This window comes from Aedes albopictus, chromosome 1 (assembly GCF_035046485.1).
Source record: "Aedes albopictus strain Foshan chromosome 1, AalbF5, whole genome shotgun sequence".
NCBI lineage: Eukaryota > Metazoa > Arthropoda > Insecta > Diptera > Culicidae > Aedes > Aedes albopictus.
The window spans coordinates 240,517,289-240,542,081 of record NC_085136.1 but is presented as its reverse complement, the minus strand read 5'-3'; the positions used below and the strand labels follow the sequence as shown (position 1 = coordinate 240,542,081).

At 41.2% G+C, this 24,793-nt stretch overlaps 1 protein-coding gene across 5 annotated transcripts in view; it reads left to right on the top strand.

The window, feature by feature from the left end:
* Window positions 1-24,793, top strand: part of LOC109419787 (sodium-coupled monocarboxylate transporter 1) — a 157,851-nt gene that overhangs the window by 122,369 nt on the left and 10,689 nt on the right. The window contains exon 1 of one of the 5 annotated variants that reach the window (XM_062846509.1): window positions 13,585-13,608. The exons of 2 other annotated variants lie outside the window; for them this stretch is intronic. In XM_062846509.1, coding sequence (XP_062702493.1) covers window positions 13,603-13,608 — 6 coding nt within the window. In that variant the 5' untranslated portion in view covers window positions 13,585-13,602. Of the gene's footprint in view, window positions 1-13,584; window positions 13,609-13,708; window positions 14,137-14,178; window positions 14,406-24,793 lie in introns of those variants that run through there. 2 more of the 5 variants (XM_029860192.2, XM_029860193.2) reach the window with 2 other exon arrangements.

Sequence of the window (24,793 nt, the reverse complement as noted above, 5' to 3'; positions counted from 1 at the left end):
ACAGTTTATCATACAGTTGTTTTCACGATGTTGTTTTAGCGTAATTTTTGAGTAAAATTTACTTATTTCCAAATCTGCTACAAAAATTATATATATATGACAGTGACATATGAATGTATGACACGGTGTGTCTGGTGGAGAACATTAATTTAAAAAAATCGGTATCGCTAAGACACCCACCAAGCGAAAGCTAAGGGTCCCCCCTTTCATTTGAGACTTAAAGGAGAAAGTTCTATCGGCGGGTCTAGAACAATTTTTTTTTTGAAAAAATATGATATTTTTTCATTTTTTTCACAGAACACATTTATGACAAAACACTGTTTTTCCATTGCAAGCATGACGATATATTTTGTATATTATGTTTATTATTCTTCACATAAAAGCACAATAGTCCCATGTGAATGGGAAATCCAGCAGATGACAGTTTTGTGTTTATGGACAGTGTGGTGAAAGTACTAGAACAGTGAGTATAAAATCGAGTTATATGCTGTTCCTTTGAATTCCAATCTAGATTCCAATAATGTATTTGCATCCTATGACAGATGCGTATACGTCTTTAGGGTCTCGTATTTGACTGGCACCAGCAGGTCACCAATCGACCACCTTTACAGCATATACCGTCATTTGGTTCTTCAGATTTGTGCTCTTGAAATTTCGGGGTGAGACTTCGTCATATATTCTTCTCAAACAGCTTCTCAACTTCAATGCGCGTCTCAAGACACATGTTTTCTTTCGTCTTCTTCTTCTTCTTCTTCTTCTTCTTCTTGGTGAAACGTCCCTACAGGGACAAAGCATGCTTCTTAGCTTGTTCTATGAGCACTGTAGGAGATGTTATAAGAATAAATGAAATTGTTTGATTTGTTTGAAATTTTCTTATTTTATCTCCTACAAGCACTTTCACAGTTTTAACTAAACACTTCTTTTGCCAATTACTATTTTGCATGCACGGTAAAAATTCAGCACGCTCGATGTAAGGGAAAAATCCCTTAACTATTCAATGTCCTAATCAACATGACCAGAAATGCTTTTCCTTTGAGATCGCAATGCTGTCAGTGTTGATTTGAGGACCAAAACAAACCCACCGGAGAAATCAACTGAAAATCCCTTCGATTTTCTCTACTGTTAAAAGCAATACGATCCAAAGTGAAAAGCTGTTGATATGTTAATGACTGTTTTGGGCATAAAAGTAAATATAGATGACAGGTGGTAGAACGTGCTTCGCTTCGATTCACACCTTTTCAAAAGACGTGAAGTAGTGTAGTGGTAAAACAGTTGATCGGGACTCTGAAGGTCCTGGTATCGAATCTGGCTGTGGCTGATCATTTTTTTTTAAATTCCAGTTTTGAAATCAAAACATTGTCAACAACGAATTGATGTGATGTTCCATTAAAATAATAGAAATACACTAGAACTCCAATGGCGCTGTAGTCACTTTTCCAACTTAATTAAATTAATAACTTTTATTGCAACAATTGATTGTTTTGAGATGACCAGCTTGAAGAGCATCATTTGTTTTGGTTAACATAATTTATTTGACACTTCTAGTACCGCTACTGACGCTGTAAGGGCGTGGCAAACTAGATGTTAGTCACACGAATAGTCGCGACATTGGACTTCTGTGGCTAGTTATTCTACTATTAAAATGAAAGAGGCATTGGATGTTCTTTGTCAAATGATATGTAATTGATAACAAACTGATTTAACAGTAGTGCGAATTCAAGTGTCAATCAGTTCATATCACAGTGCAGATTTTTTACCGTGTGTGTATAGCGTGTAACTTGCGCGAAAATACTGCATGCTCATTTAAGTCGAGGAAATTTCCTTCACGAAAAGGTCCTGGACTGACCGGGAATCGAACCCGTCATCCTCAGCATGGTTGTACTGGGTACTCACGCCATTGCAGCTGTGGCTTTATGGGCACTTTTCGTTATCAAAAACACATCATCGTTGAACAAAATTGGTTTACTGTTCTGGTCACTCGTTGACGCCGGTTTCCATCTGGATGGTAGTTCATGAATATTTGAGGGCTTCATCTGATCAGCCTGATCTCTGGGTTTTGCCCGCAAATATTCAGAGTTGCATTAAAAGCGCACCCAACTTCCATCTTGTCAGTTGAGTTGCATTTAAACTCCGAATATCGTTAAGTTGCAGCTTTGTTTCATAGGAATTACAAATAACATCGTATTTAACATCGATTTATGGAGGCGGAGCTTACATATTCCTCACAAGTGGCAATACAGTCAGCTTGCATTAAATGTGCTATGTAACACACATGAAACATCTTACTGTGGTTTGTTTGTTCAGATTAGGTTCCAAATGTGTTGCGGAAAACTTGCGCGTCTTTTCATTTTGACAGCTTTCTAACTTGTGGCAAAGACGGTACAATGAAGTAACGCTTAATTTCAGTAGCTTTCATGGTGCATTGAGCAGAAAATCTTTCACAGAGCTTCTGGTGTAGTGTGTAAGGTGAGTGGTTAATACTCCTGGTGTCCATGGTTCGAGTCTGAATATATTTTTTTCATTTTTTTATCATTCCCCCTAGCTCAAGTTGTACAACGATTTAAAATTTGCGCTTTTTGCGTTTCAAAGAAGAAGCAATTGTGTTCTGTTGTCCTTAATTTGAACAGTGAATAAATTGCACTGATGTTGCTGGTACTGGCTTTGAAAGAAGTCGTGTTGCTTGGATGATGTTCAACAAGTTTCAATGTACTTCAGCTTAAGTGCAAACATGCTGCTTGCCTTAGATCATCTTCCTGTAGCATCTAGAACACAACTGCAACGAGCAATTTCTTTCTGCGTCATCGGTAGTAGCGCTAGATCTGCCACGTTTGCCCTTTATGAGAAGTTGTAGTTCTTGCAGAACTACATATTTCACAAACAAGGGCCGCAACTCCATGCAGAAGGTTTCAAATAATATGTAAGCTCATAGAGAGTAAATCTAATGGGTATATTCGCCACCATTGAATGAGATAAATTTAAATGAGCAAGTCCGAACTTTTTTGTGGGGTAGTACTAACTGCTATCTCTGATATCTTTCAGAAAAAAGTTTTCATAATATCAACAACCTGCAAGTAGAAACAAGTTAACAACAGAAACAAGTTAAGACATTTTCAAACTATTGATAACCGACAGATTAGTACATTGTTCTTACTACATATACCGTTAGACATGTAGCATTAATTATTCTGTTTTTGTCAGTTGAGTAAGGCTACCTGTTCACAAAGATATACTGTTACTAACATTTTTTATGTCTAATTACCCGTTATTAGACAATTTTACTAAATAAATCTAAAACAGTGAATATTAACTGCTTTCGATGATAATTGTGGCGGAAAAACACTTCTTCAAACACAAAACGTACTCTTCGGTTTGGTTTTCCTCGTCACTTAGGGGGTTCTTGTCGTAGTTGTTTCTTTAAAAGTAAGGAGCTATACCTAACTGCAATAGTCTAAATTAACTAAAAATGTTTAAGTCTTAGGTACCATAAAGGTGCACAAATTGAACAAATACCGGCATGTGATAATTGTATCCGAGCCATGGCATACAAGGATATAAGACAGATCATCACATTGATAAATTTGGTGTGGAGTTCTAGATCGTTTTATTCATTTGAACGATTTAAATTGCATCATCAAAAAACTTTCAGTTTTCCGAAATGGATTACCTTCCAAATGTTGTGCCCCGTTATCCGAGCTACTTTGATGTATGTTCTTTTTTTGTTGACATTACTCGGCCTACTTTGATCGTAAAACTGTTAAATCATAAGACACTGTCAATAAAAAATAAGAAAATTGCAGCCGCAATAACTACTTCCACATAAAAGGCGAAGTTTATTTGTATATATGTCCAGATTCTGCTGAAATTCTATTCAACTGCCTTAAATATTATTTTTTGCACTTTATGTCTAAGCAATATTTTGTAAGGAAAATTTTAGATTTTTGATTTGACCCGTTTACTCTTTTAAAAGGACACGTTACTAATGGGCGACCTCATACAAGCCCATTTGGCTACAATCAAGGTAGCCAAAAAAAAAACACAGCCTCAAAGATAGAAATTTTTGAAAAAAAAATTGTTCTAGACCCGCCGATAGAACTTTCTCCTTTTAGTCTCAAATGAAAGAGGGGACCTTCAGCTTTCGTTTGGTGGGTGTTTTAGCGATACCGATTTTTTAAAATTAATTTTGTTCTACCAGACACACCGTGATGAATACACAAATTATTATGTGAAATAAAAGGAATATGTTTTCTCTTGACACTGCTTTTTCCTCTTGAAAACGCTCGCATCTTATAATAGCCATGTACAATAATTAATATGGGGCTCAACTTTAATCTTGATTAAACAAAAAAAACTATTCCTTACATTTTTGAACGGCAGTGTTAGCATCAAGAAGAGTCTGCCATATTGTTTTTTTCCTGGGGATTAACAAAAATGTCAAAAATTTGACGAAATCATGAAACATTATTTAATTCAAGGGGATGGCGCTTAAAAAATAAGCGAGTAAAATCATGACGTTCACCATAAATTTTGAACGGCAGTGAGCATTAGCATTAATAAGCGTAACCTATTGCATAACTTGTCGTCCGAATATTATCATATAGGGCCATGACCATTGGCTTTATCACAACCAAATTATTTTTAAGGATGGAGCGGGTATACAATATTACTGCTTTATCTTTTATACATTTTTATTTTCTTTCGATTTTTCACCAGTTTGTGTACAGCAAACATTACGGTATCTTGTTAATTTGTATCATAAATGATTTCTGCAAGTTAAATAGTTGACAAAATCACAGTTTTAACTTGTATGGCTACAACATGTAACATAAATGTATTCTGTAAGCTACATAACTTGAAAATAGCCATATTCTAACTTTGTCTGCGATTGCATAAAATAGGTATTTTGCTAGTTTATTTTATCACCAATTGACTTGGCAATAACAATCAGGTTTAGATGACACATATTTTAAACGTCATTTTAGTTATATTTGTGTACTGGGATACATCTCATCTAACTTCCAAGATGTTTTATAAGCCGCCATTTTTTGCGCTGTTTTGATGTTATACGTATTTAATATTAAGTCAAAAATACTACGAAAAAACATCAGATTATGTCTTAAACGTGAGTATTTTACTATTATACAACTAACTGTGTTACTTGGGGTAATATTCGGAACCATTCCGGAGATATTCCCGATTATACTGAAGTCAGGGGGTGGGGGAGGGTTTCTTTTTTGCCAAATGGCTAATGGCCCCGATGAGACCACCGTGGAAAAAATGGTAGATGCGCACGGCTTGTTAATGCCTGAAGGTTGATCAAGCATGGGAAATACTCAGTCAATTATTGTGTTTCTTTTACTCACTACCACGCACAATCGGGAACGAGTGTGACTCTTCACTAGCCAATCAAATTCATTCGATTTCCACAGCCTGTTATTTGCTTCGCTGATCATCGAACGATGCGAGAAACGACGGATGAACGAATAGCTACCGAATCTGTACGCCAAAAAGGAATGAAGCAATAACGAACAAGTGTTTACATTCTGAACCGGGTGTGAATATATTCTATTTTTAAAATTCATTTATAGTTCATTGAAAGGATTCAATACTACGAATTGAATCGATGAACACGATTTGATTTAATAGCTTGTATACCTTTTAGTGGTTAAGGGAGCGCCTGTGCCTGTGTACCGATAGCAGATTCATTTTCAATGTCTGTTTCACTTCTCTTTCGGTGGCGTCTTTTGGAACCGTTCGGGTCACGTTCATCTTTGGCGCGCCGTTCTCTTTGAACCAACGCAAACGCATGCATGATCTGAGAATTCGCCTTGACGGAGGCTCTCTGAGAGAATTGCGCTGTGCGTGAAAACAAATTTTTTTAACATGGGAAAGGATAGGAGCTGCATTTTCAAATGCTTCTAAAATATTTTAGGGACTTCAGATTGAAAAAAGTGTTAATGTTTTGCAATATACTTTCAATTAGCTACATTATAACTGGTTTTAGACCAAAAGTTTTTAAATCACAATGTTATGTCTATAATATAGCGTATCAAAATCTCATTCGATAACATTAAGAACGTTTTGCTTTAAAAAATTTCTATAAAGAATTGGAAGCATTTGAAAATGCAGCTCCTATCCTTTCCCATGTTAAAAAAATTTGTTTTCACGCACAGCGCAATTCTCTCAGAGAGCCTCCGTCAAGGCGAATTGTCGGACAAAAGAGGCACAAAAAAAAGCAACAAAGAAAGCACGTCGATTACTTTTTATCCCAACTGGTAACAGATAATGCCATGATCTCGAAAACTTTCGTTGATGACAAAACAGATGCTAAATTCGTTGCGTAATTTTCAACTCGTGAATAATCGATTATTACAAATCCAAAATCCAAACTGTTTGATGGTAGATCTTCAACAGCTTTGCAGTGTTTACAACGCGTGTCATGCGACTCAATGTTACCCCTCAAAAATCGCAATGCGAGGCTTGCAAATCTCCAAACTCGTGGTGTATGGGCTTTATCCTATTCTGTTCAAGTTAGGACAAACCTATGTCGAATTAGGTGAAATGTTTTCACAAATGCAGGACGTGACAATGTCAATTATTATTGTGCAATGGTTGAAATGTGATTCATGGCGCCTTTTCTATGGAGCACTTTTTTATTTTCTAAATTAATATAGTAGCAAAAATCTTTTGCTATTGTTTATTCTCCCGTGTTTGGATTCCTCGCAATAGGTTTCATGAGACTTTGCTTGGCAAACACAATGTAACATTGGATAGTTAGCGTTCTTTTGCTATTTTAAATCGCTGGCATTCGGGAAGTGAGTGATTCTTCCCATGGTTGCTTCCAGCTGCTGCTTTTTGTATTTTTCCTTATACACTACCCGTCATAAGTATAGGCTCACAAAAAGTATTGCAACAATATTGCATCACATTGACTCACCTCGATATCTCCAAAACCTGAGGACTTACAAATACATATGTCTTCAGCAAAGTTATTCAGAAGCCCAAAAGCAACAACTTTTACGAAACCGGCATTTTTGTAGGTGTTTTGATTTTAGATATATCGAGGTGATTGCCGGGGCCCGTAGCGTAGTGGCTACACGTTCACTTCCTAAGTGGATGGTCATGGGTTCGATCCCAGCCCCGGCATTTGCCATTTTTCGTCAGTTGCTCTTCCCCCCGAGCAGCTGACACCTGAGCTTCTTCTTCTAAACATATGCTCAAACGGACCCGGAAACTTGAAATCGGCTAAAGACAACTCATAATGGACCCCCAATCGGACTGGACAAGGAACAAGAGCCATACATCAACATCCTCGTGTCATTCTATCCATGATATGGTAGAAAGTGAAAGCAGCGCAACGGCAACCAGTTCGATATAGTAGAATTAGAATGGAATACATTTAGTCGCTGTACAAATTGTAAGTTCAGCCGTCAATTGGAATCGCTCACGCAGCTCCCTAGTGGACAAAAAACTGTAAATTAGGTTTAAGTGGTTGAAGAATAAAAAAAATATCGAGATGAGTCAGGGTGATGCAATATAGTTGCAATACTTGAGTCTATACTTATGACGGATAGTGTATTAAGGACAGCCATGCATTGATATTAAAAAACATATTTCACAGTGAAGACAGTGAAGAGGCTCATTCATAACCTCCTGAAACCCCTCTGAAACCACCTACTGTTGTGACCCTCCATAACCCAGCAAGGAGACCATGGGTACTGAGCATCAGGCTTGATTATCGGCAGGGCTTGACTTTCGGCGAGTGACAGGGCAGGCCTTAATTGAGCCTGATGTTCAGGGACACCAGACAACAAGGACAAATAAATGAAAAGGCTGCTGTTGTTGTGACTTGTCACTCAAAATTCTCTGTTAAGGTGAATATATGACGAAGCCACACCTCAAATTTTCAAGAGCACGAGCTGAATGAACCAAACGACGGATTGCGCTGAAAAGTTGATCGATTGGTCACCACCGGGGTGTGACCAATCGATCAACTTTTCAGCGCAATCCGTGGTTTGGTTCATTCAGCTCGTGCTCTTGAAAATTTGAGGTATGGCTTCGTCATATAATGTCCTTAAGATTGATTCATTATAACGGGGCGTCCATAAAGTACACACTTAGAAACTCTTAAATTTCCACGAAACGGAATCACCAAAAAACGTAAATGATTTCAAGACTGAATTACAAATTGGACTCAATTTTACGCGCATCATGTAGGGTCTGGGACCATTTGGGCAGGAGGACCTATTTTGGGCACTTGCTGCTATAACTCAGTCAATTTCAATCCGAGTGACTTGAATTTTTGAACATGGCTAGATACTCTAAGTATCTGATCGTGTCCCAAAAATTAAGTCAATCGATTCAAAATTGACTGAGTTATAGCAGCAAGTGCCCAAAATAGGTCCTCCTGCCCAAATGGTCCCAGACCCTAAGTGTTGGTTGGTTAACACATCCGTATCACCAGAAACGTAGAATCAGTATCACGTTCATCAGCCACCTTCCAACTCGGTGAAATAGCCGAGAGGTAAGAGATGTGGCTCACGATCAGCAGATCCGGAGTTCGAATCCCATGCATGACAATATTTTACTTTTCTATGTTTTATCAAATCGGTTCTAGCGATTGCTAGACGCTAAGAAAAAATAAGTTTTATTTTGGGGTGTCTTGAAAGACGTAAATTTACATGTTACAACCTCTAAATTTGTGTTTTTGAAGATGCTCGTATATGTCAGGTTCAGGACACTTAAAATTACGTGATATTTTCTAGGTGTGTACGTCACTACTTAGAAGGTAGGAGGGGTAGCGGAAAGTGTGAAAAGCAATGCATTTAATGTATGCAAATTTCGTACAAAGGGGAGGAAGGGAGTGGGGCTGTGTCGAAAGCTCCCAAATTTTGTGTGAAGTACTAAGTGGATGCCCTCTCATTTTTATCCTATGCTCGACTCTTATGATTCATTCTGTTTTGACTGCTTACTTTGATATAGGTTTATTATCTTAATATGTACTCGTTTCTAGTCAACATTCATATCAACATTTCTTATTCTCAACCTGATACAGTCTGAAATGCCTTGAAACGCCTTGAAACTTTCTGAAATTCCTCCTGAAAGCCTGTAAAATCTCATAAAACTCTCATGCATTCTTCTAAAACTGAAAGTCTTCTTTTTCTTTAAGGTTCGACGTTCGCTTTGGAACTTGGCCTGTCTCTCTTAACTTAGTGTTCTTTGAGCACTTACACAGTTATTAATTTAAGGGCTTTCTTTGCCTGCCATTGCATGAATTTGTACATTGTGTGGCAAGTACAATGATACACCATTTTCCCGACCGGAACGGGAATCGAACCCACCGTCTCCGGATTGGCGACCCATAACCTTAACCACTAGGCTAACTCGAAACCCCAACTGAAAGTCTGTGAAGTCTCATTATACCCCTGGGACCCTTCTGAACGTCTTGAAACGCCTTGAAACCTACTGAAAACCCCTCTTGGAGCTTACCTGAAAGCCTTGAAATCCTCTCAATCCCACATGAATCCTTTAAAACCACCTAAAATGCCTTGAACCCCCCAGAAACCCTTGCTGAAGCTTACCTGACCCAAGCAACACGACTTGTTGCTAATCCAGTAACAGCAACCTTAGTGCAATTTACTCACTGTCCGTATTACGGACGACCGAACACAATTGCTTCTTCTTTGAAACCCAAAAAGCGCAGATTCTGAATTCTTATGCAACATAAACGAGGAGGAATGATAAAAAAGTTGGGAAAAGATTTTGTCCAGACTCGAACCATGGACACCAGGAGTATTATCTACTCACCTTACATACTACACCAAACGCTCTGTGAGAGAATCGATGCTCAACACACCATAAAAGCTACTGAAGTTACTTGTTACTTTATTGCACCTTCTTTGTCACAAGTTAGAGAACTGTCAAAATGAAAAGACGCTCAAGTTTTCTGTAACGCTTATGGGACCTAATCTGAACAAACAAACCAGAGTTAGATGTTTCAGGCATGTTACATAACACATTTAATGTAAGGTGACTGTAATATCACTTGCGAGCAATATGTAAGCTCCGCCTCCACAGATCGATGTCAAACACGTGGTAATTTGTGATTTCTATGAAACAAAGCCGCAACTTTACGGACTTCGGAGTTTAAATGCAACTCAACTGACAAGATGGAAGTTTCGTGTGCTTCTAGTGCAACTCATTTAGACCAAAACATAGAAAGCCACAATCTGCATGATGTTGCAGGTGCTGCTTGGGTGCTGCTTGGGGAGAAGCATGTGAAGCCCTCTAGAACCCCCAGAGATCCCTCTGAAACCCTCTGAAACCAAATCCCTCTGAAAACGCCTCTGAAACTCCCTTAACCCTGCGAAGCTGGAGCGGCCATATAGGACTCCGGCGATTAAACAAAGTAAAACAAACGCGTTTGTGACCAGCGAGGTTGTAGCAGCAGTGGCAAAACAATCCGGCTCCAAAAGATTAAGGTGAAGATCCCTTGCGTCCACATTATTCTAAAGCCATCATTGTGCCTCTCGTTTTCGGGGACTCAAATCTGGAGATGAGGCACGTTACAGACAGGCGCTGAATAGGCAGAACTTAGTCTTCTGGAGGAAGAAGCGCCAGCAGGAAGAACGAGATCGCGAAGCTGTATCGCACTAAGGACACACGGAAGTTCTACGAGAAGCTGAACCGCTCGCGCAGAGGCTTTGTGCCACAAGCCGACGTGTAACGAGACAATGACGGTGAGGTGGTAGAGTGGTGGCGGCAGCATTCAGATGACCATCTCAATGGCGACTGTTCGATACTGCACCCGAAATAGGTAGCGAGACGCCATCTCGACGTGAGAAGCATGCAACCATCGCCAATCAACAAGATGACGACTGACGGACTCCGACACCGTTTAGCGATGACATTAACGGACCTTCAGGGATGGCATCATGGAGGAAAATTGACTTCCGATCCCTCGACGATATAAAAGGATGGACAGACGTCATCATGGCCTCTTTCTCTTCAGCTGTCATCAGTGACGAATAGTGCGAACGTCAATGATCAAAGTAGCAGTTAGTTTTTTAGTAGAGTAGTCTTGAATTAGTTGCATAGAATAAATAAGTGAATTGCACATAAGTTGAATTTCAATACAGTGGTTGAATTTAACAGTAAAGTGTAGTGAGTTTATTCTGGACCAAATTTGTCATCCGAAACGTTACTCGAAGTGCATGCTGGAGATTGTGGATTCTACCGTCCCAACGAGCTGAGCTTGAGACAGCGACATTGGGGTGACAATATATCACGTATGCGGGACGAAAGATTTCCAGTCCCCAACCTCCAAGAGATTGAGGAGGAGGTTGGTCGGTTGAAAAACAACAAACCCGCTAGAGCAGATCAACTTGCAAACGATCTTCTAAAATATGGTGAGGGAGCACTGGTGAGAGCACTACACTGGTACCAATATTTGGGAGGAGGAAGTATTACCGGAGGAACGGATGGAAGCATACGCGCCAACTTGTGACGTAGTTGGGGGGCGAGGCCTCTCAAAATCCATCAAATTCGTAAAAGTTCGACGAAGTTCATCTTGTTTAGGCATATTTACGTGAAAAATAGTGCATTGAGCTTAAAAAAAGTTGAATTTTGTCCAATTTTGGAGAGCTTCGCCCCCCCCAACTACGTCACAAGTTGGCGCCTATGGATGGAAGTTATCGTGAGTCTCATATACAAAAAGGGTGACAAGTTGGATTGCGGGAACTATCGTGCGAGCACACTACTGTGCTCCACCTACAAGATACTCTCTCAAATGTTATCCCGCCGTCTGGATTGCATTCGGTGATATGCAAGAGAGTTCGTGGGGCAATATCAGGCTGCATTTATGGGTGAACGCGCTACAACGGACCAGATGTTCGCCATCCACCAGGTGTTGCAGAAATGCCGCGAATACAACGTGCCCACACATCACTTGTTCATCGATTTCAAATCGGCGTATGATACAATCGATCGAGACCAGCCTTGGCAAATTATGCATGAATACGGATTCCCGAATAAACTGATACGATTTATCAAGGCGATCGAGGATGTGCGTAACTCGAATATCAGGAACACTCTCGAGTTCCTTCGAATCTCGCGGAGGGTTACGGCCAGGTGATGGTCTTTCGTGCATGTTGTTTAACATTGGGAGGAATCACCACGCCCGCTACCCCGAATTTCTATCGACGACGGTGATGAAATCGAGGCGGTTGAAGAATTCGTGTACTAGGAGCTTGCTGAAGTTACCGAAGTTGCTGCAACCTGCTCTTACTCATTCGTCAAATGGGTAAGAGCAGGATGCAGCAACTTTGACCATGTTCAACATACATCATTGTCTGGAGGGGGCGAAATGTATTATGATTTTCTTCTTCTTTCCATGATTAACCGGCATTTTGACGTAACAGGCGTCATTTTCGCCTCAAAGATCACAAAATCCGATCAAATCATGATCACCAAATCCGAGGACTATATCGGTGTATAAACTACAACCGTTTTTTCAGCTCAACCGCTGTTTTAAACGGGTTGTCACATGGGTTGTCACAAAAACTAACATATTAGTTTTCAAATCATTCATTTCTAGACAAAACACACAGACCATAAAAAAATGTTAAATCATAAAAAAACAGCATTCCCATTGATCTCAATTCCAAATCGGTCGCTAATGATTGAAAGTGTGAAAAATCACCGCCCATCGGCGACAACAACGGTGACGTCCTTCCTCGACGATGAACATCCGTCAGAAGCACGTGCCCTCGCTGCCGACGCGCCGTCGTTACTGACTGGGCTACCTACCAAATAATATGTGAACGAATCAAACCGATGGTTGGCGTTGTTGTGTAGTAATGCTCTGTCATTAGCAATCCGGTTGGTACGTTGAACGACCGATCGACCGACGAGACGGTGTGCTTTTGTACACGACATTTGCAACAATAAAATTAGCTCGATGAGGGGAAAATTCGCAAAAAAGGTCATCTGTATCCCGTCTCTTCGTTTCCCTAAGTGGCAGGTAGGTATGAGCACGGTGTACTGTAGGTACATTATTCAATCTGTCACCCAGTATTATCTCCGTTGGTGTTTACCGAATGACTGGTATTTGCGGGGAATCGGAAGAAGATGCGTTTTCGCGGAACAAATGCGCTGTAGCGGTTGAAATATTTCATGGAGAAAATATTTCAACGATAAAACTCTAGCGCCGTATTCTTGGCATCACTCAATACATTAAAGATTCGTTAACTAACAACCATTCCAACAAAAAATCATGAAACCTCATGAACTAGAAACCAGAATGAATATTTTTATACATTTCAAGATATATCATAACCGCCGCATTCATTGAAAAAGAGCATTGTGTCCCGCTCTCCCGACTGCAGATGGTTTTGTAGGTTGGTGACAGAATTCCACTAATCACCGTCACCTCGCAGTTGGCGATTTTGTTTGGATAGCTATTAGTCTCCATCACGGTCTGGTACCTATGCCTACCAAGACCAACTAGATGATAGGTACACTGAAGGGCCTGTTCGTTAGAACTAGAACTACTTAGATACTAGTGTGTGGGTCGAATCGGGAGAGAGCACGCCGACTAAACTAAACATGCAGGTATGTGTTCCCTTTGCCCAGCACGAACCGGATCATCCCCGTCCGTCTGCTGACGATGAGATTGGACTGAGTGAGGCCAATGCTGAACTGCGAAGTTTCCCGCTCTTCATTGATCGTCGGTCAGACCAACCGAACGGGTTGCCCAAACGGAAGCTATCGTGTAGAGTTCCGCATATTCGGGTCGAGTGATTTTCGCGTCGCGATCCGTGACTTACAGGATACCGAGTCGTTCAACGTTCAAAGTTCGATCTCAGTTTTTTCTCAACGTATTGTATTCTAGCGACCTTTCAAGACAGCTAAGACCTGTTGTTCGCCTCTAGCCCGTAAAGGTGAAGGTCGACCTTAGTGAGATATGTTATCCGGCCAAATCGTCCTCAACAATCTGTGAGCAAAACCTGCCTTTTGTTTTCGCCGGGAAAACCCTCAAATCTTACGCAAGCACCAGTCGTGAATCTGTAGCAGCACTTGACGCGTGCGCAGAAAGAAATGGCGCCTCCACTGCCAACAACAACGTCTTCGGGAGGATTTGTAAGTATACCTACCAAGCCGTGAACGAGATCCGCAAATATGGCCAACGTTTGGCATCATGCTCCTCGCATCTTCGTCATGCGGGACAGACTTTTCGCGGTGCGCCGCTAAACGCTATTAAATGGACTGAATTTGGCCAGGTTCGGCATAGTATACGCGCGGCCGTTTAACGCGTGGTTGACATCAAATCGAATCTTTGTCTGGGACGTACGGTTCTGGACGCGAGCTGGAAGTGATTCAGGGATTCAGGGCACACAGCAATGGTGACGGTGAGTTAGTGCAAGGATGTTTACGAAGTTTACGAATGAAGACCACGCGACCTCCGCGGTGAATCATCCATTCGGGGGTGTTGTGAGCTGTGAAGAGTAAATAAGTAGTGTGATCGAAAACTTTGGAATTAGGTCGCTTTTGGATAAATATATGTGAATCAGGAGTTACACATGTTTACATCTCATAGTAGTGAAAGAAGTTGCAAGAGTTACGAATAAAAAAAGTGTGATTAGTGACGAAAGGATGACCTGTAAGTGTTCTAAGAGCACTTACACAGTTATTAACTGATAGTGTTGATCCCAAACATCAGATTCGACTTCGGTCCAGGAACTTTTCGAATTGAAATATCCTTGGGCATACAATATCTTCCTGCCACGCCACTACGAAAGCAAAATAGTTATTGACAGAGGAAGGTCTTATTTAATAACCGTGGATTTGCGTGTAGAGCACTGAGATGAGAAGCAGGCTTTGTTACAGTGGCGCCGTTCTGCCATGCTCTATACCCAAGGAAGTCAAGGATATTTAATTAGTTCGCTGAAGGATTTACTTCCTGTCTTTGCCTGTGGCCAACTAACTAAAATATAGTGAATGTTTTTCAATCTCCTGTATGACTCACATTAACTTCATTTATTTAGTATTACATCAAATCCAAGATAAAACTGAATCAACACTATGTCTCCATAATACACGGTTCGTGGCGGCCACTCTCCATCCTCGGACACGTCCAATGTTTGCCAAGTCACGATCCACCTGGTTCGCCCATCGTGCTCTCTGCGCTCCACGACTTCTTGTGCCAACCGGATCAGTTGCGAACGCCAACTTTGCAGGGTTGTTGTCCGGCATTCTTGCAACATGCCCTGCCCATCGTATCCTTTCGGCTTTAGCCACCTTCTGGATGATGGGTTCGTCGTAGAGTGCAGAGAGCTCGTGGTTCATCCTTCTCCGCCATACACCGTTCTCCTGCACACCGCCGAATATCATTCTTAGCACGCGTCGCTCGAAATCTCCGAGTGATTGCAGGTTCTCCTCGAGCATGGTTCATGTCTCGTGTCCGTAAAGGACCACCGATCTTATTAGCGTTTTGTTCATGGTGCATTTGATGCGTGGGTGAATCTTTTCAAACCACAGCTTCTTCTGGAGCCCGTAATAGGCCCCACTACCGCTGATGATGCATCTCCGAATTTCACGGCTCACGTTGTTGTCAGCCGTCAGTAAAGATCCGAGGTAGACGAATTTCTTTGAAGTTGATGAACAGAAGATGCGTTGGGACCTGGTATTCACAGCATTTCTGGAGGATTTGCCGTACGGTGACGGTCTGGTCCGTTGTCGACCGGCCGATGATGAAGCCGGCTTGATAACTTCCCACCTTCGAACTCATTAGCTTCAGGTGACAGACGCCAGAAGATGATCTGGGAATAGCACTTTGTAGGTAGCATTCAAAATAATGACAGCCATGAAGTTCTCACATTCCAAATGGTCGCCTTTTTTGTGAATGGGACACTCCTCCGGTAGCTGTTCGGTTTCCTAGATCCTGACTGGCCAACTTTTCTGGGCCCATCTTGATGAGTTCAGCTGCGATTTCATCCTTACCAGCTGCTTTGTTGGTTTTGAGCTGGTGAATGGAATCCTTAACTTCCCTCAGCGTGGGAGTTGGTTCATTTCCGTCCTCCGCTGCACTGGCGTCGTCGTTTTCTCCGTTGCCGTGGGCTCCCGTGCCTACGTTCTCCACGCCGTTCAGGTGCTGATCGAAGTGCTACTTCCACCTTTCGATCACCTCACGTCCGTCCGTCAAGAGGCCTCCGTCTTTATCACTGCATATTTCGGCTCGCGGGACGAAGCCGTTGCGGGATGCGTTGAGCTTCTGATAGAACTTCCATGTTTCTTGGGAACGGCACAGCAGTTCCATTTCTTCACACTCCGCTTTTCCAGGCGGCGCTTTTTCTCCCGAAAGAGGCGAGTCTGCTGCTTCCGCTTCTGTTTATAACGTTCCACGTTCTGTCGAGTCCCTTGCTGCAGCATTAACGCCCTCGCTGCGTTCTTCTCCTCTAAAACCGTTCTGCACTCTTCGTCGAACCATTCGTTCCGTCGATTCCGTTCCACGTACCCGATGGTGCTCTCTGCTGCGTAGTTGATGGCTGCTTTCACTGTACTCCAGCAATCCGCTAGAGGGGCCTCATCGCGCTCGTCCTCGTCTGGCAACGCGGCCTCGAGATTCTGCGCGTATGCTGAGGCGACATCCGGTTGTTTCAGTCGCTCTAGGTTGTACCGTAACGGTCGCCGGTACCGTACATTGTTGATGACGGAGAGTTTTGGGCGCAGTTTGAGTGCACAGTTGAGCTTGCAGTCCTTCCCTGGCACTCGGAAGTAGATCAGCCGCCCCTAACATGGGGATCAGACGCTGTTGTGAGCCGCTCCTCCTGGAGAACAGATGCTCAGGTATGCCGAAGCAAAACCTCCCCTCCCCCTTCCCTGTCAGCCTACGACCAAAGTTCCCACCGGGGTTGGTTACCCGATCTTCCCTCAGGTTGCTTATAGTTTTCGGCCGGTACCACGAGGAGGTAGGGATAGGAGTTGCTGGGCAGAGGCTAGTGGATCACAATGGGATCTGAATTGCGCAGCATACCCAGCCTTTACCGTGCCACGGTACGTCCTTACGAATCCCGAGACCGGTAACAACACTACCGAGGCTTTCAGTTCGGTTTCAATTGCACCATTCGTAGTTGTTGCTGACGAGGTGATCGGTTTTTCTCGTCATCATCTCCCGCAAGCAAATTACTATCGGAAGTTGTTCGTCAACTTTTTTGCGGAAATCTGGGTGGGTAGTTTAACCACACTCTGCGGACGTTCCACTGAAGAGCGAAGGTTTCATCGAGGTAGCGAGTGTGTTCAGAGTAGAGGTCGATAGCTCTTCGATGTTCTGCAGCATGGACCGATGGTGTTCTTCTGTAAGGTATAGTGAAGGTGCGAGAGCTACTCGTTCGCTTGATTGAATATGTTGGGTGCTCGCCTGGGGTGGGTTTTCTACAATCAGGGCTAGTTATGGAGATTGCCTGGGTTTTACGGACCCCACACAGTTTACGCAAGAAGCGGCTCCATCTATTTCTGGATCGATGATAGGGCCACTAACTGGATCGTGTTGTTTTGGTTGGGGTTTTCGTGTTGGTTTGACATTTGAATGGTTGTTTCTTAGAAAGTGATTTCTTTTACGGTAAATTCACTAGTTTTGCTATGGCTTGGTTATGGATAGGATCGGCCCAGGGGGAATGACACTTCCCTTGCTAACCGGAAAAATCCGCATTTATCCGTTGCTAACCGTCGTTAATCGCGTCTAACTGCTACTCAGTTCGCAGCGGTTAGGAATGGATAAATGCGAACTTTCCAGTTAGAAAAGGATACGTCATTCCCCTTGGATCTGCCTTATGAGTTGGGAGATTGGATCGGAGTTGATTAACCCTGAATTGTTTTGACATTTGCTGTTGTGGAAGATCGCCGACCGCAGAGGTAGGTTTTGTGGGGTATTGATAATGATTAGTGACATTCCCCTTGTGTGTCTGTCCCCCAGTAAGCATCGGTGATAGCAAGCATCATGACGACACAGTCAGTGTATTGCTGCCTATGGATTACTGCACGAATTTATTCTGGCCTGCTCACTCTCACACGAAACTTGACGTTTGAGAGGTGTCGGCACCGCTCAAACGTCAATTTTTCTGTGAGAGTAAGCAGGTCAGTATAAATTCATACAGTGGATCATTTGAGGAATGGAGCTTTGGCGGAGCAAGTCGCCTGAATTGCGAGGTCCCGTATCATGCCAAGTGATGCTGCTGTAGTTTGCTAAGATGGGTGGGAAACAGATTGTTCCAGTAAGTTGCGCAATATTTACATTGGCGTTCGTGCCAGGAGTGCATCATAGTTTATAGGGCACTGCACTGTTTTGATTTTGTATGGGATTTTGACGTTTCGTGGCCTTGTTGTTTACAAAACTTCTGTAAGAGTGAAAGAGAAGGAGATAATTTCATGCACTGCCCTATTGCAGTTAATTTGAGGGTAGGTATTAGAATAACCAGCCACAGAAATCCAATGTCGCGACTGTTCGTGTGACTAACATCTAGTTTGCCTCGCCCTTACAGCGTCAGTAGCGGTACTATAAGTGTCAAATAAATTTTGTTTACCAAAACAAAAGGTCCCCTACAAGATGGGCACTTAAAAATTATCAATTATTACAACTAAAGCTATTAAAATAATTAAATAGGAAAACTGAGTACAGCGCCATTGGCGTTCTAGTGTATTTCTATTGGGTAGGTAGACCCGGATTAAAAAATACCATTCATTACATGGTAAATATTATTAACATATGACTGGTTTTATTGTTAAAACACATTGTAGATACAGGATACTAAAAATAACTGGGACAGGTAAAATTATCACTTTTCAAAAAATGTTGAACTCGCTGTAACTTTTCGAAAAGGGCATCAAATATTCTCAATTTTTTTCTGAAAGTTGTTCAACTAGTTGTATATCAGTGGTCAAAATTTGGAAAGATCGAGCCATTCTAAACGAAGCTATAAAGGTTCTAGAAAAAGGTAGAATTATCCAATAGCCAACTTTGAGCTGTTATATCTTCACACGAAAGAAAATTATTACGATTAGATTATTTTTCTAATATATATCGTTTCAAAATTCGAGATAGTTATTATAGTTTATTTAAATTCCTTTTAATTGAATTGAATATATTTATGTTTTAAAGAAAAGCAACCAATGAACAACAAACAAAGCAACATATGAAAAATATATAAATTCACTGAAAAAACATGGAATAAATTAAATCGCCATAACTTTTTTTTTCTTATTAATAATTTCAAATGAAGTCAACTGTTTTTCAAAGCTCATTATATAAGTCATAAATGATCAAAATTTCATTGTATTCGGTTCATTGAATCCGGAGATATAACAGCTCAAAGTTGGCTATCGGATGATTATACCTTTTACTAGAATCTTTATAACTTCGTGTAGAATGGCCCGATCTTTTCCAAATTTGAAACACTTATACACTACTAGTTGAAGAACTTACAGTAAAAATTTGAGAATATTTGATGCCCTTTTCGAAAAGTTACAGCGAGTTGAACATTTTCTAGAAAGTGAAAATTTTACCTGTCCCAGTTATTTTGAGTATGCCCTGTATATTTTTACTTTTTACAATAGAAATCAAGCCCATATAGTTTGTACAATAAGTGTACATTAGCTTTATTAGTGACTAATTGATTCGATTGTTTTTCAATAGTTCTATAATAATTTATATTGTGTTCGGGGATTTCGGAGGTTAGGTTTCACTTGCACACGCGGTATTGGTTTTAACGTTTTATTCTTACACGCTATACTATACTTACAATGTTGTTCGCTCGAAGAGCAATAGATAAAAGAGGCCTTCACAATGCCGAGGCTCCCTATTTATATGATTTCACTAGGGTTGCCTGATTGGTTCTAATCTAGATCTCAAGGCGGAAATGAGTTACCGCTCAGTTATAGTCTAGATCATTATAACTAGTTTACCATATCTAGATACACAACAACTTTCCCCTTTTTGAATTATGACTACTTCTTTTCATAATCTTCAAATCTAAATCTTTCTGGCAACTTTCGTGTTCTAACTGATCTTCTGAGGAAAATTGAATCATTTGATCCACTTCGATTTCGCCTAACATCGATTTGAACCTTCCTGGGTGGCGATTCACCTGCCAATTCACTACGCCTACGCTTACTTGTTACCGATCCTGGTAATCGTACAGGTACCTTGGACATATTAGTTTTTACAAACGAGCTTGGATATCTAATCTGATTACAATGTACATTTTTGATACTTCCATTCTCCACCAACTTAATTTTGTACAAAAACTTACCGATTCTCTGTAAAATGATCGCTGAAATCCACCTAACTAACTCTTTAAAATGGTTTCGGTACATAACCTTTTCCCCTTTTTTAAACTGTTGGTTGGAGTTACAATTTTCGTTTTTTACAATCTTCTTCTTTACATCGAATACAATTTCTGAATTTTTAGTTTCATCAAAAGTAACAGTCTTACGACTAATCCCGTTTCCCAACGTCTCACGCGAATGTGCCTTTGGGTTGACGGTTGTCAACAACGTTCTTGGCTTGAACCTGAAGAGCATCTCACTGGGCGATTTCTCTGTAACGGTAGAAGGGGTACTGTTATACCACGCTAGAATGTCATTAAGCTTTCTAGACAACGTATCTCTCTTATCCTGTTTTTCCAACAATCTTTTCTTCAAAAAACTTTTCACCGTCTGAACACCTCGTTCAGCGGCACCATTTGATTGTGGGTGATATACAGGAGATTTGGTTACCCTGACATTTCGCGATTCCCAATATCGCACGAACTCAAGAGAACTAAACGGAGGCCCATTATCGGACACGATTTGCTCTGGCAATCCAACAAATTTGAAAAAATCTTCTAACCGTTCATTAACCTGTTCTGCGTTCGTTCTGTTCATCACCTTTGCTTCAATGAATTTCGTGAATGAATCAATTATCAACAACACCATTTTACCTTCAAATTCGAAAAAGTCAATATGGATTCTCTCCATTGGACGTGTACAAACTGGCCACTTAGACGTAACTTTCTCCTCACACAATCTGTTTAACTCAGCTTCAATAGCCGGTCGTTGCTGATAAGGGGGTGAATAAGCAACGTGAAAAATCGGAGTTACATTATCTTCCATGATAATCTCCGCTTCAAAATCGCGAATTGGAGTGTTATCGTTACAAATCACATTGGGGTATTTCAATCGAATCGAATCTAAGAGGGTATTTTCAACACGGTTCATACTCACGATACTTTCCTTGAACTTACTCCTCCATCCTGGCCAGAGGACGTCCATCCACGTGCGCCCCAGAAGAGGTCTGAAGCCTTTGTTGCTTTCGATCACCACCAGCGCGAGTCTCTCGCTCGGACCACGCTGACTTCTGGACACATCTGCACTAAATCCTCCGATCACCTTGATATTTTGTCCCGTCACAGTTGAAAAATCATCGTTTACACTGAACAACGGTCGGTTCGAGAACCACTTTCGATACATACTGTCGCTGATCACTGTTGCACATGCCCCACTGTCTATTTCGAATTCTACCGGACGGTTATCCACAAATAACGTTTCCGTCGCTTCTTTGCTACGCACTAATAGAGCATCGTTCTTCACCGAATTCAGCTGCATCCGAAGGTTAGCGATTTCTGCCGCCAAATCTTCACCAGCACCAACCGTTCCCACGATCTGGTTCTTCCTCGAATCCTGGCTACCACTACGATTCTGCCTTGCACTTCTCGAATAACACACATTTGCTTCATGACCTTGCTTACCACACGCGAAACACTTCCAGTTTCTTGCTGGACACTTCCCCGATTCATGATCTCTACCGCATTTTTCACACACTTTGCGCCGGCCATATTGATTCTTCTGACCGCCATTGCTGTTTCCGAACTTCGAACGACTTTTGCTACGACCCCGATTCTGTTTACCGGATTGCACCACGTGCGCACCGAACACGTTTTCCCGCACTTTATTATCTTTCTCGGCTAATTCCCAATTAAGCGCTTCATCCACTGCCTTGTCGAAGGTTAGATTTTTCTGCTTGAGCAGGTGAGTGCGAAGCCTGCTGTCATAGATTCCGAACACGAACCGACCTCGGAGCGCTTCCGTCAAAAAATCACCGAATTCACATTTCTCCGCGAGAGCTTTCAATTCGACCACGTATTCCGACACTACCTGACCCGCTTTTTGGTCCACTTGATGGAACCTGTACCGCTCTGATACTTTATTCACATCCGGCCGGAAATGTTTCTTCAGCGCTGCCACTAACTCCGCGTATGTCTTCGTACTTGGATTCATCGGTTGCAATAATTTCTTGAGAATGGCGTACGTGTCCATTCCAAGATGCGTCAAAAGGAACGCCACTTTTCTATTTTCCGGAATGTCATGTAGAAGAAAATGTTGAAGCATTCTTTCTTCATAGACTTCAAAGTCATCACCCGCGATGTAGTTATCAAACGAACCGAAATTCATCGCGACCTTTACGTTACCGGACGATCCACCCATCACGTGTTTGGGCTGTTCTTCTTCGGCCATCATGGCGAGCTGCACTGAACAAACGATAGTAAAAAAAAAACTTCGTTACGCGACACGTGCTCTTCAAAACTGGATACGCTTTTGTATCGACTCTCCCCGGCTGCTGATTCAATTGATCACGCGCACTGGACAAACGGTAGCACTTAACCTCACTCCGTTACTATACGAGCCACGCGGTCTTCACTGTTCAGGTACACTTTTGATCGTCTCGTCACTGCTTTTCCACTTAACCTCATCGCCAACTTTTATTGTGTTCGGGGATTTCGGAGGTTAGGTTTCACTTGCACACGCGGTATTGGTTTTAACGTTTTATTCTTACACGCTATACTATACTTACAATGTTGTTCGCTCGAAGAGCAATAGATAAAAGAGGCCTTCACAATGCCGAGGCTCCCTATTTATATGATTTCACTAGGGTTGCCTGATTGGTTCTAATCTAGATCTCAAGGCGGAAATGAGTTACCGCTCAGTTATAGTCTAGATCATTATAACTAGTTTACCATATCTAGATACACAACAATTTAAAGTTACTATCAGTAAAAATAAATTAAGGTTGTTTTTAAATAGTTGCAAAAGTGCCTGCAAAGTTCTCATGGACTTTTTATTAAAAAAGAGTTCATTTCTCATTTACACTTACAAACAATTCGTAACAAATTAATAACAATAAATATTATTGTTGCTTGGATCATGTTTGTATAATCAAATACAAAATCACTTGACATATTTTTTATAGTTTTCTTTTTAAATTTGAGTACAGTAGATATTTCGGTTATCGAATGTTATTCGCTAAAACTTCAACGACTGACAGACGTCAAGCCGTGTTGGCAGAGGAAGCTCTCAATGAATAACTGAGGAAGTACTTATAGAAAACTAGCTGAGGCAGGTTTAGCCAAGTGAGGATGTTACGACAAGAAAAAGATGAACAAAGATTTTTCTAATGTTTTCCAATAAATTAAAGTAATCTAGTAAATAGTAAACTACCATTGATAACAATACACGGTAACGCCGCTCAGCACTAAAGTGCATATTTTCCAGACTACACCAAAAATGTGTAACCCTTGCACATTCACAAAATCAGCTCCTGTGTCAGCAAAATCGTTAAATTCGCAAACAATTTTGTACAGCAATCTAGCTAGGCTTACTAGTGACCTTGGAAAACATGCATATGCTCAGAAGAGGATCAGGTGTCAGCTGTTATCTGGGGAAAAAGCAATTGACGAAAAATTGCAAGTGCCGGGGCTGGGATCGAACCCATGACCATCCACTTATGAAGTGAACGTGTAGCCACAAGGTGTATTTTTATCCATGTAGATCCAACCAAAGCCGTATTAACCATTGTACATATTTAGTTATGCCATATGTAAACAGACATAACACTCTGATATTTCCCATCGAACACTGTTTTAACGGTCTATTAAAAAATGATAGTTATCGTTAGCGTTAACGTAGTTTAGTTACGGTATACTTCGTAGATTGGATACTAACAACATTCATGTACCATTTGCTAATTTTGCTCGGATTGCTTTTCGGAACAAAGCCGGGGAGTTAACTTTGCTCTAATTTTATGCCAGAATTCCAAAAGCACAAATGTCATTATTTCCGGCCACGCCCATCTTTACCGTAACTTGGGAAAGGGGAAGGAAATGTTGATGTAGCACTTATTTAAGAGGCCTCCGACTCAGTGACACTCCCATAAGTACTACGGAGTGGGTGGTTGGGGGATGTATTATGTAGGTCAAGGATTCGCCTGAAAAGCTGGCGATGGACCCACGGCATTGGTTGTTTACTTGGTTAAAATTTAATCTTTTAAAGGCAGGCAATCTAAAGAGTTTTTTTTTTCTATTAATTGTTTCAATAATTATGTTTCTGCTCAGTGAGATGCCCAAGCAGAAACGATCCCTCCAGGGTCATCGGATTACAATAAATGTTTAAAACGCGTGAAAAAAAAGTTGGCTATCCGAGAAAAAAACACCTTAATTTACATAAAAAACGCAAAAAAAATGAAAAAAACATCTTAATTTATTTAAAAAAAAAATCACGTAGAACGAGTTGAACGAAAATATAATCAGAAGATATTTTTTTTTTCTATTATATAAATAAGTATGTTTCGGCTCAGTGCGAGGCACAAGCAGAACTGATCCCTCCAGGGTCGTCGAAACTTTGCAATACATGTTTAAATCGCGAGGAAAAAATATGCGACTCGAGAAATTACAAACTAAAAGAAAAAAATAAACAAAAAAAAATCGCGTTA